The 17,233-nt window shown below is 34.5% G+C and overlaps 2 protein-coding genes across 3 annotated transcripts in view; one reads left to right on the forward strand and one right to left on the reverse strand.

The window, feature by feature from the left end:
• The window catches only part of wkd (TBC1 domain family member whacked), a 422,625-nt gene that overhangs the window by 143,550 nt on the left and 261,842 nt on the right, over positions 1-17,233 (forward strand). The gene's annotated exons all lie outside the window — the stretch shown is intronic.
• LOC147069352 (neo-calmodulin-like) overlaps positions 1-17,233 on the reverse strand; it is a 103,535-nt gene that overhangs the window by 19,242 nt on the left and 67,060 nt on the right. Inside the window, exon 2 of one of the 2 annotated variants that reach the window (XM_085950237.1) lies at positions 7,807-8,113. The exons of the other annotated variant lie outside the window; for it this stretch is intronic. Coding sequence (XP_085806363.1) covers positions 7,807-7,809 — 3 coding nt within the window. The 5' untranslated portion in view covers positions 7,810-8,113. The remainder of the gene's footprint in view (positions 1-7,806; positions 8,114-17,233) is intronic. 2 annotated transcript variants of the gene reach the window in all.

Genomic DNA, 17,233 nt, shown 5'->3' on the forward strand with positions numbered 1-17,233 from the left:
GACGTCGGTTAGTAAGTAGCAGGTACCTACTTTGATTTAATGAACAAAAATCGATCGCCAATAGTTGCTTGATTTGGAAGAACGCAGATGAGCAGGTATTAAAAAGGCCAATAGTTAAAATTTGTCGTCATTAGTAGGTATGTCATCTCGTAGCATAGTGGATAATGCGCGAATTGGGGCGTAAACCCAGGAGATGCAGATTAGATTACTGCCGGGTGTCTTACTTTTTTATTATTATTTTTATTTAATTTTTATTCTAATTTAAATAATTCTTATTTTTTCTATTGGTTATAATATATTTTCTCAGAAGTGTTTTTCAAAATTATGTTGGAATACGAGAATAAAAAGTAGAAAAAAATACTAAATGAAGACAATGAGTAATTCAATTTTATTTCAAAGTGAAGAAGTCAATTAAATAGACAACGGTTAGACCTAGGCGCGCATCCTTCTATCTGCACATCACCCCACCAATCCACAGCGGTTATCTAACCACGTGACATACATACTCGTGATTAAATTTGATTATATTCCCCTATGTGCGCTCGGCAACGGTTGGATTTAGGCGCGCGCCCTTTCACCCGCACCTCACCTCACCACTTAACGCTACTTAGTGATCGCCTTACCTATTTGTAATGTATTGTTGTAAGTGAGCAAGAAGTTTTAGCTTATAACTTCGGAACCTCTTGAAACTGAACAAAATTGGTACACAAAACTTAGTTTATAATCTGGGCAAGTTTCATCAATATTGATCCGGTATTTTTTTTGAATTATAACTAATATAAGACAATATTATAACTAATATAAGACAATATTATAACTAATATAAGACAACATTATTATGAGTTTGTGTATCATGGAAATAGTCAAAACACTGATCGAAAGGTGAATATTTTGATATTACAGACAGACACTTCCGTCCGATTTTCATAAAATTCGATTTTTTTTATTTCAGTGGCAAGATAAAACAGATTTCTATATTATTGTGTATTAGTATCACAATCGTAGCTGTACAATTTTCCGCATAAATGACAATACTAATATTGATAAGACATCAAATTGGATGTGAATCATGTCCATTTTGACAGTTCCTTCAGCAGTATAAAGAGGTGTTTGCTAATATTAATAAAGCCTGAATATACCTACTTTATGTTTCGACTATTTATTTAAATTGATTCATGTACTATCAAAATGTGGTAAGGAAGGAACAAAAGGAGTTTTAACTTTAGGTCGAAATATCTCAGGATCCACTTTGATGAACTTGATCCATAATTATCGTGAATCACGCGTATATAATATGCAGTGGCGCAACCAGGGGGAGGGGGGGGCAAGGGGCCCTGGCATCCCCCAAACATGAAAATTATCAGAATGATTTTAAACATTGAAATTGAAAGCCAATAAACTATACCTTTGGGCTTAGACAAATAAAAACACGGCAAAAAAATGATTTGTAATTCTCCAGCACCCTTTTTAGAAAAATTTCTAAGATTTTAATTTCTAGCACAAAAATTTCGAAACACTAATGTCAGGTGTTTTTAGAAACCCAATCCCTAATAGAACTGTCAAAAAATTCTCGGTGTCCACCCGAATTCCGGAGTGGTGTAGGTCATGGGTGGGGAGGGCTGAAAGGGCTTTAGCCTTGGGGCCTGGGCTGTGGGGGGCCCGGCGTGTTGGGTTGACTAGATAAGTGAGATAAACACTCATCATAAATTAGCTTTAATAGTAAAAAATGATGGCCATGAAAATTTTCAATTATATAATTGTGCAATATATTTTTTGATTATTATGTGTCGATACTCGACAGCTCCATTATTAAAATAGATGTATTAAAAATCGCCAATAATTGAACTAAAACACAATTTGAAAAACGTTAATGTAGTGTTTCACACTGCCTTTAGCCTCAGCGGTAGGCAGGGGGTCCGCCAAATATCCTAGCCTGAGGGCCCGTTTCAGGATGTGGGGACCATGGTGTAGGTACACCGAGTGCAATAGACAAAAGACCGATAAAAGAGAAATTAGGCTGTGATGAAGAAAAAGAGCCTATGGGACTAATTTACATTCTCCTCCTTGCCCCCCCCCCCCAATATTAAATCCTGGGTGCGCCACTGATAATATGTAAAAACTGTGGAATATTCAATATAGCTCAGCAACCAACATCGAGATGAATTAAGTACCTATATTAAAATCAAACCCACAAAGGAAATTAAAAATAATGAAACTATATCCGTAAATGAAACTAAATTGTACACAAAGTTAATGTAATGCATTACCTACCCGAGCGGGGTAGTTAAGAAAGGTTGTGACTAAAATTAGAAACTAATTGTTGACATTTTCCTCTCGGGGTTTTGCCTTTTCAGCGAAAATTGTTTGACTTGAATTTCCCTCTGCTAATTCATTATCATTACATTTACACCACCTGTTTCGCGAGATAATTTTAGAATTTATATTCAAGGCGGGTTTTCAAGGGTAATTTTCTTCGTGGGAACTTGCGAGGAACGTATGTATGTACGCAGCACTACGCGTCATGTTAACACTCCCGTTATTGTAATATCACATTAGGTTACCAGCGTTGCTATTCTAACATATCAATTAACATCCAAAAAGAGATAAATATGATAAATATCAGTAGCGAAGGGTGGAGGTAGGCTGTTAAGATCCGCCATAAATAGTGCACGTTAAACTTTGTTAGTTATACGTATTTGTTTTAATTGAACTAAGATTACAATTTACAGATGGTGTTGGTTTGTTTTTAAAATCAGTTAAATCCTGCCTAACAGAACCATAATAGTTTTGGTATATTTTGGGTGATACGACAAAATTATGCACACATCTTCATTCATACCTATTTGTTTTCGTTGTATTGAGAATACATATTATAGGTACATATTGTTGGTTCATTTTTTTAAATTAATTAAACCCTGCCTAAACCAAACTATAATACATAAAAATATTATTCTATCTATAAAATATCCAATGTTATGTATAATTTAATTGCATAATTTTAAATATGTTATAGAGTATTTTTTGACTATTATCTATTATGGCTTGGTTTCGCAGGGTTTAATTGAATTTTAAAAACTAACCAACACCATCTGTAAATTGTAGTATTATTTCAATAAAAACAAATACGTATGACTGACAAAGTTTATTGCATACTATTTATGGCCGAACTTAACAGCCTGCCTCCATCCTTCGCCACTGATAAATATAATTCACGTGTATCACTTTAAGTATTCAGGCAGTTAATTATTACAATAAATGCCATCTTTTAACAGCCCCTCTCTTGGCTGTGTTAACTTTTAGAGTGAGATAGAGTGCGTCAATTACATGTAGAGAATTGAGATGCAAGATGCGGCTGTTTTGAAAAAGAATTCCAATAATATTTTATAGATCCCTGCTAGCTGTCAAATATCGAATGACTAGTCGTAACGTAATATTTGTTTTACTACATGCTGCAATGACATGACTAATAATTTCTTTATTAAGGGTTTTTGGGGCAAATGGGAATAAACTCACATCCACAATATAGATATACTTTATACAAGTCTGTCGATATTCTATTAACAGATGCAAACAATGTATGTGTTACGCCGAATGTGCGAAATTGACTATTACATGAAATGGGCTAAATTTTGCCTAAATCATGAAAAATGAAAGCCCGTTGCCTTATTCATGAATTAGACAAAATATCTGGTGAGTGCGTGAATTCGCCAGTAATTTTTCTGCCTTGTTCATGCATTGGACAAATTAGATAGTAGCGCTACGGTGGTATTTTTTGCAACTAAACTAAATGTGTGAAATGCTCAGTGCTCGTCCGTAGTCATTTTGCGGCGCGGCGGCGTCTTGCGTAACTCAAACGTATAACCGTGTGTATTATGCCCCAAAAAACACACTGTCTACGAACATTTTACACACGGTTATACGTTTGAGTTTCGAAAGACGCCGCCGCGCGACCACTACGTTCTTGCACTCATGGATTGGTCAAAATGTACGTATATTATCTATGGTCAAAATAGATGGTCGCGCTTCGGTGGCGTTTTTTCAACTAATCAAACTAATCAAATGTGTCAAATGTCATTGATTATAATATATAAATATACCAAGCAATAACTACAATGACGTTCATATCCATTTACCGTGCGCAAAAAAAAATAGAACTATAATATGATTACGGATGAATTTTATTAAAAGGTATTTTCGCGATTTGATTCGTGCTTGGGTATCGATCGTGCAATGGTCGATTGTATGTTTTTGATAGTTTGTTGACACTTGTTAGCTAACCTCAAAATGGACATTCAGTTGAATAATTCACAATTTCAAAACCTAACCTAACCTAACCTAACCTAATAATAATAATAGTATATTATGTTCAATTATAACTAATAAAACCATCCGTATTAAATTTACTTTTTCTACTGTCATGTTGACAGTTTAAGAATTCCGTGCCCTGGCGAATTCATGTACTCGGCAGAAAATTTACCTAATTCATGAATAAGGCAACAGGCTTGACTATTACATGAATTAGCCAAAATTTAGTCCATTTCATGTAATAGTCAATTTCGCACATTTGGCGTAACATATGCACTATAATGGTGTTTGACCTTGACACCTGATGACTGTACTTCATTATACGAAATGGGTAATGCTTTCATGAGAACGCCTACATAGCTTTGTGCATTGTCTTGGTATATTATTTTGGGCACAGTGAGCGAACTCACGGTGGGTTTACGGATAAGAAATCCAACTAACGAAGCCGTAGATGTTTTTAGCGCAAGTTCGATTTACCGGTTCAGTATATGTTTGTTGTAAAATGTATATTTTAGTGAAATAACTTTTATAAAAAGTAAAATATAATATTTTAAATTCAGTAAAATACTGAAGATTAAACATTAAAATGTAAGACTTTTTTCAGTTACCTACACAGCCTACCTTCCTTCAACAAGCACCCTCCGCCTTTGCCAGATTTGCAGATTGTAAAAGGTCTGAGTGTGTATTGCCGGCCTGATAAGTTCATTATTGATTATCGTAAATTACCAATCCTTGTCTGCTTCCTTATCCACTCATTCATCTTTTTGTCCTTTCGCGTTATGCCCGGCATGCACCTCTCCATACCATGTTGTGCTACTCTAAGTTTCTGGATCTCTCTTTTACTTAAGGTCCATATTTCACACGCATATGTGATCACGGGAAGCACACACTGGTTGAACACTTTGCGCATTAGGCACAGTGGAAGGTCACTTTTGAAGACATTATTCAGGGTTTGCGATGTAATAGAGTTTATTAAAAGCCTTAAATGGAGATGGACTGGACACATAGCTCGAAGAAGAGACAATCGTTGGACAAATCTAGTCATCCGGTGGTATCCAAGAATTAAAAAACGTCCGCAAGGAAGACCTAGAGGCCGCTGGATCGATGAAATGATAAAATTCTGGGGAAGTACGTGGCAACGAAATTCACAGGACCGAGAGAAGTGGAAGCAGCTTGAAGAGGCCTTCATCCAGCAGTAGATAGATTCAGTCTGATGATGATGATGATGAAATTACCAATCATTAACGACGCACATTTTAATATTTCAAACGTTGTGTATATTCAGACCAGTTCTATAATACACTATAATATCAAGTATCATTTTGCAAAACGATAATACAATAGACTACATGAACCTGCATTAAAAGGGTAATCCAAACAATATAGGTATTTTAAGATCCCATTTCTTGCGCAGAAAAGGATGCGGCACTCTTGTATACACGAATAAAATTAAATAGTTAGACAGCGTCAGTCTGAAGCTAAAATGTGACAGCGAAATTAATCATTGTTTTGTTATTCCTATAAGTCCGTGACTAGGGATTCCAATCCCGGGATCCCGAGCTATTTTCGATATCTATGAATCCCGGGATTGAAAAACATAATCCCGAAACTTTCGGGATTGTTTTTTTTATCAATTTTTATGGAAAATAAAATAAAATCGAAAATATAACAGAAAATTTTTTTTAATAACAAATAACTACATTAAAAATTAACTGAGTTTGAATGAATTTTGATTTATACCCATGTCGACCATACGATTTATACCTTCGCATTATTAACAAAGTAATTCCACCATGATCTCATACGTTTTACGGCAGTTTCATATTTGGCTGACTAATTAGATTTATGAAGCGGAAAGGCCATAAGTACACCATGATTTGCTTTACTATTTTAAATCTCGCGAACCCATTCATTAAGTCTTTACTATCAGAAACAGCAATCTCATATTAAATTCACATTATTATTTATTTTTCAATATTATTTACTCCATTAAACTTATTTATTTCCAAGATTGAACGTATACAATATTAACAATAAATGTCTTAAATAGTATAAATTATACTAGATTTATTTTTGACCGATTTTATCAATGTTATTTGTAAATATAAAAATTTTATATTAACAATGGAAAAAAATGCCAATCCCGGGATTGTCAAATTGTAATCTCGAAATCCCGGGATTAGAATTTTGGCTCGGGATTGGATTCCCTATCCGTGACGTAATTCTTTTTGCAGCGGTACTAAACGAACTCTTTTATATCCTGTCCTGTTGAGATGGCCATGCTGCATAAGGCTTTTCTCCAAAGCGCGTGGCAAAAATTCGCGCGGATTTTCTTTGCTATCAAGACCAAAATCGTCCATCGGCGTACATGTCTGTCATATTATTACACGCACGATTTTGATAATCGTTGCCAATTTAACATTTTTATTGCCAAATCTATCTTGCAAAATATGCATCCGCGAATCTATTCTATACACAATACTATCGGCCGCTATGGCAGCTATCTAGGGGAGGTTCGTATCGAAGTATTAGCACTTATTATAACAATTACAATAAGCTAGCCGTCTAAACACTTAAAACTGTCTATCTCGCTCTAAAATTTAGCAGAGGTGCTATTAAAACATAGTACTTATTGTAACAATTGCAACTAACTTATTTTATTTGTTACAATAATTGCTAATACTTCGATACAAACCTTCCCTAGATAACTGCGGTAGTGGCCGAAAGCAGTCTTGTGTATAGAATAGATGCACTGGTATATGGTGTGTAGAATATAGCGTTTTTCGACACCCCAAACAGTTGAAAATTTCTCATAAAAAGCTATAATTATTAATTACTTAACTATTTCTTTTATTCAACGAATAATTCACAAGATTTAAGAATGTACCATTCTAATTATTGAACATACATAATTTTGTGAATTATTCGTTGAATAAAAGAAATAGTTAATTAAAAATTATTAGGAAGTTCAAATAAGTTACATCATACAAATATTGGTGAAAACCCTGACGTCGGTTAGTAATTAAAGTAGTACGTACCTACTTTGATTTAATGAACAACAATCGATTGCCAAAGTAGTTTGATTTCGAAGAGCGCTGATGAGCAGGTATTAAAGAGGCCGATAGTTAAAATTTGTCGCAATTAGTACGTCGCCTTGTAGTATAAAGGATAAATGCGCGGACGGGGCGTAAACCCAAGACATTCTACATCTGACTTGAACTTTTATCTGCTGGATTCGCGCCAGTATGCTTTTACAATTAAACTACGGGATAAGCATTTCATGTAATAACTAGGAACTAGTTAAAATTGTCGTGATTCAAGAAGATTCCCGTAGCTTAATTGGAAAAGCACACTGGCGCAAATCCAGCAGTTACAGGTTCAAGCCCCGTCGGGTGTCATATTTTTTTCTACAAAATGATTTTTTCTAGTGTCTATATGCATGAGATGTGTTCAAATTATGTATATATTTAGTTACAATAAACTTAATTAACAATAACTTACCATGATTACTTTGATCTGATTCACCAGAGGCGAATCAGTAAAGAAGTTGTTCACCGCAGAAAATATTTTTCCGTCCAACTTGACGCCTTGCGGGACTCGAACCGCCTACCAGCGGATTCAAAACACTCGAAACTATCACTCATACACCGCACTGGATAATAATTATGTAGTTTAGTTCTTTATATTATTGTTTTCACAATGATTTTAGAGTGGATATCAATGTTGACATTTAAATAATTCACTTTGAATAATATATTATATGTTGAATGTACACTGCGGTATTGTTAAGTTTTGTGTTTAGGTAATTCTAAAAATTAAAATAATACTAATAATTAAATAATGGTAGTCTAGCGTTTGCGAATACATGCTAATTTAGCCTGTTAAGACATTTTAAGTCCCGCATACTATCTCGCCGAACTAAAAGCACTCTTTACAAGACACTAAATTTGTAAAGCCAGTGCTCACCTACGCATCGGAAACCTAGACATTAACTCTGCGAAATGAACGAGCCCTGAACCTTTCTTTGAACGAAAAATTCTCCGCCGTATATATACACCGGGTTGTCGCGCCCCTGATGAGGATGATGGTAGTCTAGCGTTCCTAACGCTCCTTTCACATTAGACGGTTTTGACCGTACGGCAAAAAATCGGACTGCGACATTCTTTTAGTGGCGTGAAGAAGAGCATGGCCTTTTCACATTATTCGGCGACGGTTAAAAACCGAAACTGCACCGTATAGCAGCTGTACACCGCCACTGTATTCACGGAGCGCGGACGGCTACCATTGACTCAGTGGTGTACGTGACCCATGGCCCCCACATCCTGAAGCGGGCCCTCAGTATATGATATTTGACGGGCCCCCTACCTATTGCTAAGGATAAATGCAGCGTGACGCTCTGCAGTAGCGTTTTCCAAATGGTCTACGCGGTAAAATTATTGTATATATTTAATGTTGTATATTTTAATACATTTATTTTAATTATGGAGTTGTTGAGTATTGATATACAATTAAAAATTGTGTCGTACAACAACATAATTTTAAATAATAATATTATTGAAAGAAAATAGCGCCGCAGGCGACTTTTTTTACTATTGAAGAAAATTTGTGATGTGTATTCATCTTACTTATCTGGTCAACTCGCCTCGCCGGGCCCCTCCTGAGCCTGGGCTCCCAGGGTAGTGCCCTGTCAGCTCTCCTTGTGGGGGCCATGACGTGACCTAATGCACGCTTTCACATTAGACGGTTTTTAAACGGTGACACTCAACCACAAACTGAGCTTGTGACGGAAACAAACCGTGCATAAACCGTATAGTGTGAAATAATGGTTATAATTTTCAGCCACAAGATCTCAAATTTTTCAAATAGAAAAAAATTAAAAACGGATTTATACGGAACATATTAAGTATATTTATTCCGTATACAAATGAAACTTTTAAACAGTTAAATTATTAATATAGTTTAGTTACTCATTTAAATACTCGCCAATATTAAATAATTTCATCAAATCTCGTTAAATCAAATAGGTAATACATATGTTGCATCATTGATTATTTTGTGAATATACCTATATTTTTAATAGATTGGTGGCTCTGTATTATGTTATCATAGTTGACAGTTAGTTTTGTCGATTCAAAACCAGAAGATCAAATAAGCACAACAATCATAGATGGTGGTTTCACTGTGAAACCACTGGGCATGAATGGATTTGAAATATTATCAGTGAATTGCATCGCACTACCACGTATTTTAAAATGGTAACACTCTAAGTAAAATAGCACGGCAGACGATTTGATCAATTATTATCTGGTTGAACCACCATGCCGGGCCCCCAGGTTAAAGCTCTATCAGCTCTCTGCTCGTGTGGGGACCATAACGAAGATATCCTGAGCTGATTACATTACCAAGAGGCAATTTTAAGTCGAGCCTAGAAGACAAGATAACTTATAGTGGCTACCAAGCGCAGAAAAGCTGCATACGTCAGCCATATTTACTGCAACGATAAGTATAATTTACTCATTATGCAGAGGAAAGTAGAGGGCAGCAGAAGCGTAGTATAAGGAGATTCTCTTGCCTATGCAACCTCAGTAGATTGCTCAATTTCAAAGGCGTTGGGTAGCTGATATGACTGATCCAGGATAGTGGAGCTTACTCCAAGTTGGTCGCCAACCTTCGATTGAAGACAGCATCAAAAGAAGAGGAAATTTAGGCATAATAAATGATTGCATCGACAATGATTCACAAGTCTTGTTCGGTTCAATATAATTATAATATGCGTGTTTTGGTGTGCATATGAATGACCATGTCCGATCCTAGTAGGATCATATGGACCTCCACAGAGTGGAAGTTTGTATTAACAGATTTTGTTTTACGATAAATGGATGTCAGTCACTTGATCGACCTATTAGGTCCATACTCTGATCAATACACAAATTGAAAAACAACCTGTGTACTTGCCAGCCCTATGATTCGAGCCTGGGACACACGACGTTATAGGCCGACGCTTAAGCCACGCGGCCATCGTGGGTGTCGAACGCATATGCATTATAATATTATGATAGTATAAAAAAAATAACATTTTTTCTTGGGGTCCATATGCAACCAAAAAATATTGACTAGCACTGCTTTACTACAGCAGTTCAATTCGTTTGTATTTATTGATTTTTACTTAACTAAACAACGACAACAATATTAAACAGAAGCAAATAAGACGTCAGTTAAATAGAATAAGAAAACCATAAAATAAAATAAGTGAATAGAATAATAATATGTCCAACCTGTAGCTACTACGGTCTGTCTACGCATCTACGGCCTACGATGGAGTAGACGGACTACAGCAGGATTTCTGAACCTTTTTCAGACGTGACCCAGATTAAGGTTATATTGGCTTTACAACCTTATACTACAGTAACAAAATGCGACAATATACACATATATTAATGAAATAGATTGTATCTTTTAATTATACAAAATAAACTAGTATTAGTGATTTTGGCGCGATTTTGCAATTTATTTATTTATTAACTGTGGCAATATTTGATTTTAATAATTAATTTCGGATATATTTAATCGCAACATCGACACGATTCGTTTGGACATGTTTACATGATCTGCCGCAGTGTAAGTTAGTTAAAACCGTTAGTTTAAAATATTTTGAAAGCTTATCAAAATCTTGGTGTTTCATCTAAGTTCATGCTGTGGTCTGATTCACGATTTGGTTTTTGTTATCGCTCATTAGCCCACGATAGCCGAGCGGCTTAAGCGTTTATGGGTCGTGGGTCCAGCGCATCTATTCATATTACATTACAAGTATTATAATTGTTACAATAAGTTAGCCGTCTAAACAAAACAGTCAAAACTGTCGTATCTCGCTCTAAAATCTAGCACACCTAAAGCCTCAATTACATTGAGCTTCTTTACGAGCTGTTTATTGGCGAATTTAAAAGCAGGCGATACAGCTACTGCGATTTGATGATTACACATAAAACTTTCCATTCGCTGAGAAGTCACAAGCCAGCGACTATTTTGACAGAACATAGTTCGTCTTTTTACGGGGATGTTGCTACTGCGCTCTACTGCGCAGATGCAGTAGGCCCATACGCCAGCGTGTAGCGTGTAAAGTTGACCGGCTTTCAACTTTTCTCGGTAGAGTGTTTACAACCTGCTTATTAGCTTATTCGATGATTACACTGGGCGACTTTACAGGCAGATTGTAAATTCGCCAATAAACAGCTCGTAAAGAAGCTCAATGTAATTGAGGCTTAAGAGAGATGCTGTTAAAACATAGCACTTATTGTAACAATTACAACTAACTTATATATTCAAATTGAGAGAATATACAGTTTTTACTGTTTAGACGGCTAACGTATTGTAACAAATATAATACTTCAATACAAACTTATGATAAACTACACTCGATAACTGCCGATAGCAGTCTTGTGTATAAAATAGATTTGCAGGTTCGAATCATGGGTCTGGTAAATACACATTTTTTTCAATTTGTATGTATGTATTTGTATGTCAATGGACCTAATAGTTTGAGCAAATGGTTAACATCCATTTCTCGTAAAAACAAAAAAATCTGTTCCTCTCCTCTAAAAAACCTCTACTCTTTGAAGGCCTATATGATCTTACTAGGATCGGACATGGTCATTGTTATTGAGTTATATATTACAATGAAAAACTTGACTTTCATACATTGATATATCTGCAGGATACACTGTTCCGTACAGATCTGAACAGAAAATTGGGTACCTTTTCCAGAAAAGGTTACAATCTTTAAGAATCACTGATATTAATTCAATGTAGAGAGTTCAGTTTTTAGAACCTACATATTTTAGTATGCCAAAATCAGCAAAGTTTATGTTTTCATCTTCAAATGAGATATTATTGTTTGGGCCAATTATGGTGGCCCTAATCCGATCCCATAATTCAACCTACTTACTACAGTCATTGTCGCCATCCAGGCACTTTAATCAATTAACGTGTCATCATTCGCATTCGCATGGTGGCATACACATGCAGTTACATTACAAACTCCGTCGCTTCAACACCGGCTACAAGACAAGCGAAGTAACGTCAAAACAATAGGATGACTCATCCAGAAGTTATCGTTCGACCTTCGTTGCGCTAAATCTGCTATGGTTTGAGCAAACGTCGCGGCCACCATCTATCATAAACGTATCATCTTCATTCCCAAGACCAAAGTATAACCGTGAGAGTGATAATCGAATAGTCAGATTACTAGTCTGTGAGTGCGTGAACCCGGGACCTGCTTAACATCAAGGTTAGTACCTGGACTGAATCCCGTATAAACCGCCCTCCCCCAGTATCCAGATTCGAACCCCAAATACAGTCCACATAAAAGCGTCACCAATTCATTGTTATTACTAAATATTTCATGACCCACTCAATATTGTGTCAATCGATTCAATTTTAGGTCGGGGGCCATAGATTGCGAATCTCTACTCTACGCAAACGCCTAATAAAAATATCAATAGCACGGCATAATAACTTTCTCATAAGTAACTTGATATTTCAGTATAATATTATGCTGAATGTGTTTTTTTCTCTATTTTTCGTAGAAATTGATTTCTGGATTACATACCTCCGTAACATTATTAGAAATATGTGTTATATTTAACCGTAATCTATTGAAATTTATGTTTTTTCATTGACTGTAAGTTTGTATATAGGTACAATTCGATATGAATTTGGTCAATGAGAAATAAATGCATATTGGAAGAAAACATTAATAATTGGATTTGCCAGATGCGGGATTCTAACTTGTGATTCCCGTATGCAGAAGGCGATAAGTGGGCATTTTACCATTCGGCCATGGTGGGCGCTATTTTATATCAAGTATTAATGGAATATAGGTGTTACCAGCGCATCTATTCTATACACAAGGCTGCTATTGGCGGCTCTCAGCGGCTATCGAGGGTAGTTTATCATATTTATGTATTGAGGCGGTTAATTGTTACAATAATTTAACTGTCTTAACAGTAATATATCAATGGTCTGAACTAGAGGTGAGTTGGAAATACTGTCACCAGTTTGTGTACTCAAGTATCGGATGAAACTATCCATAATCAGTACGTGTGGCCCAATAAACTTGTTCCAAAAAACTTTTGATGATATCATCGCGAGTCGCTGGCTAGTTGGTAGATTTTCAATACTATTGACATTAAATGCGTGCGAGCGAGGTAGCACTTGAATACAATTATATTTTAATTTATTAGTCTATGCGTGCGACTGACATCATCATGTATGAACAAATAGTTCATTAATTTTCTGTAGCAGCATATTATTCCCTCGGAAATGTGGTGAGGTGACTGAGGTGACGCAGTTTACAATAAAAAAATCATTGTTATTCATTTTATGTTAACAAGAATATTATAACATAACATAAAAACAACTCATAAATTTAAAATGTGTTTAAAATTTTATTATAAATGGGACATTTCGAAAAGCCCAGCTCAGTGTATTTTTAGCGATTCTATTGAAGCCGATATTTCAAATACTAATATGGAGTTAAGTTTTAGTTCCAGTTTAGTATGAGACTTATGTCGCATACGCACGCAAACTGCTCTATATAGTATCCCAAATACTAGTAAGTATTTTGGAACAAGTTTTGATACTAAGTATTTTTTTATACTGTTAGTAAGTATACTTAGTTTTCAAAATCGACCAATTTTCCCACCTCTAGTCTGAACTGTCAAAAAGTGCTACGTTTTAACAACACCTCTCTTGGCTGTATTAACTTTTAGAGCGAGATAGAGTTTTTCCAGTTTAGACAGCCGATAGTAGATTTGTGTATAGAATAGATGCGATGGTGGTGTATGAGAAAATGCGGATAATAGCGATCAGAAGGATTTGCATAATAAAAACATGGTTGGAAAACACTAGCTTTCAAGTCTATTTACTCAATGTGGTCTCCTAAACTCTTGGTTCCCTTATCAATTCAGGAATCGGGAGTAAATAATGTTAAATTAAAAATATTCGATGAGAGATACTTTCGACTGATTTTCCAAAATAAATTGAAGTTAATGTTTTTTTTAACAATTATTAATGAGACTAAGTAAATGAACTGGAAGAAATAATAATGTAAAACATTTCTCATTCATTTATTTAAGTACATATAATATTAAAATAAATATATAACACACGTTATTTTGGGCCCGTACCTGTCTATGTTTGCTTAACATTATTGACGCATATGGCCCTCAATTATCATTTATTTATGATTTTAATAATTACAATATAAAAATAACTTTTTATATACAACGTGTTTAAATTTTCTGTTGAATAATTATGCTCAATATGCTAAAACTTGTACTTGATAATATGAAGTAAATAAAAAACAAACAAATATTGAATAATGAAATGTCATTTTGACATTTCATTTTGATTTCCATAGTAACGCACGCATATATTAATAATTTAGTTGCTAGGCTTAGCATAGCAACCAATAATAGTCTTTTACTTTTTAAGGATTTTTCTGAAATAACTTTCCATACAAAACAGAATTAACTGAAAATTAATTCAATTCTGCTTAAAGATGGCTAAAAGTATTAAAAGAATGCATTGGCATCGTGTTCTGATATATTATAAAAGTTTCAAATGTCTAACTAGTCGGGAAGATAGTTAAAAATCGATTGCAAAATTTGTACCGGACAAATAAGAATACGTGCTAATAAAAACGTTGTAAAAATAGAAATTCACGAAAAATGCTTTGAATTTTTAAAATAATGAATGCAGCCGAAAAAATAATTCAAGAAAAAATGATTACCGACGGCAAATAAAATGTCTTATATTTTAATTAAGTAAATGATTTTTTGATAATGTACTTGTTTACTTTACGGTTGCTGCATAATCTTCTATAAATCTCTAAATGATGTAACTCATTTCATTTCTTGTCAACTCGAATAATTCAAAATTTTAAAGAGGGTCACCAATCCGTATTGTCAATGAATGTTCATCACAATGCAACAAGATGGTCAAAAATATTCTAAGTATATGAATGTGGTTGTATTATGTCATAGATAATGTTTATTTTAATAAGCTTATAAATCTGTGTGTGCTTGTAATGGGTCGAACACATTATGCTCACGTCACGTGCTGTCACGGTTAAGATAGAAATAGTAATTTACTATCTCTATATATTATCAGCGTGACAGCACGTGACGTGATGACAATGTGTTCGGGTATAGAGTAATAAGAGGACGAAAGTAATATACATATTCTGCCGTCCTAAGCGAAAGAGCAGTATCTCAAAAATGTTAACTTTTGGCTATGAGCAATTTTGTAAAGATACAAACCGCACCACTTTGTAAATTATTATTTGATGTTTATATGCGATATAATACCTACTCTCATACTTACCTAACTGCTTATGGGTTAATTTTAATTAAAAATTAAAAACTTAAGCTAATAAATGAGATACGTCCATTTTGCTTAGTAAATTTGGTTTCGAAATAATAGATACGACCTCGGCCTTTATGATGTTGTAGGAAAACTTACATTTATTTTCAAAAACTTGCATTCTTTTATACTTTCGTACAAATCAAGTTTTAAATATCATGTTAATTATATCTAATGGCCAACTAATGCAAACGCGCCAGTCGCGTTGTCAGCACTAAATGATGTGCGAAGTGTTATTACTTCTAAAATCGTTCTCAGCACACACGACTAACTGTCATTTTGCTTGACAGGAACGTTTGAAACATGATGTAATATGAAAGACTTTCTTGCCATAGAACTGTATATTTCCAAAATTCTTTGTTAAGAAACTGCGTCCTTTCTTCAGATATCATTTCAGCGCACTTATGAGCATATTTTTTCAGTATCACAACCATTTTTTACTGCATGCATTTCTGCTATTTTTTGCAACTTTTGTTTTTTTAGTTCTTTTAAACACAAATCAAACTTTTTTCTCTTTCTAATTAATCCCTTTTTTGTGTAAAGGACATCACTGTTGCGTTTACGTTCACTAAAAATTTCACCTGTGCCATTATTCTCATTAATCTCACCCTCATCCAATATTTGCCGAATATCTTCAGTGACAGTGTTATTAGAACTGACAGGATTAACTGGCTCAAGTTCTAATAATAATGAAGAATCTTCAACTATAATATCATTTATTGGAGATTCTGTTTGATTCAAAGAAGTAACATCATACATAGTCGCAGTAGCAGTAGCAGGACTAACTGGCGGCCAAAAATAATATCACATTACATCTACGTTGGTCTGAAATAATAAATCACGTATTATAAGTAATATTGTATTTTTTGGCCTTTATCTGATACACTATAAATACGGACATACTATTGAATTATATCGATTAAAACAAATCAAAGTTACCTTCAAAACACAATATGTTTTCATCCTGAAGCATTTCTGAAACCATACCCACCCAAATTGTTCTGCATTGCCTCACCAACATCAGGTTCCGAACATTTAACAGTTTCTGAAATGACGTAAGTCCGCACTTAACGGCCCACGTGCGCCGCGTCGCGTAGGTCAAAATTGAGGTTTTATGGTATTTTCAAAGCATAAGCCTAGACATTTCCTAAACGTTGTAGATAATATATTTATATTATTTTGAAGCCTGATTATCCTTTATATTTATTTTTAACAATTGATGACTACATAAAGTATTTTTAATACATACAATAGTATTCTTTTAAACCTCTCGATCTTTAGAATATAGTTAAGATTTTCTAGATATATTAATTTTTAAAGGTATTTATAAAATCATTAGTGAAATTAATATTAATATTATACAGTGAAATATTTACTTATAATCTCTGTGATCCCAAATTTGACAAGAATTAGGCATTTTATTATTCAACACGATTAACACATTTGAAGATAAATGAAGTAGGGAGTAAGATCATGTTAACACGCGTGTTTGAAGATATATCGAACC

Source organism: Rhyacophila brunnea, unplaced genomic scaffold (assembly GCF_057557595.1).
Source record: "Rhyacophila brunnea isolate RB1 unplaced genomic scaffold, BYU_Rbru_1.0 scaffold_23, whole genome shotgun sequence".
In the NCBI taxonomy this organism is placed as follows: Eukaryota; Metazoa; Arthropoda; class Insecta; order Trichoptera; family Rhyacophilidae; genus Rhyacophila; species Rhyacophila brunnea.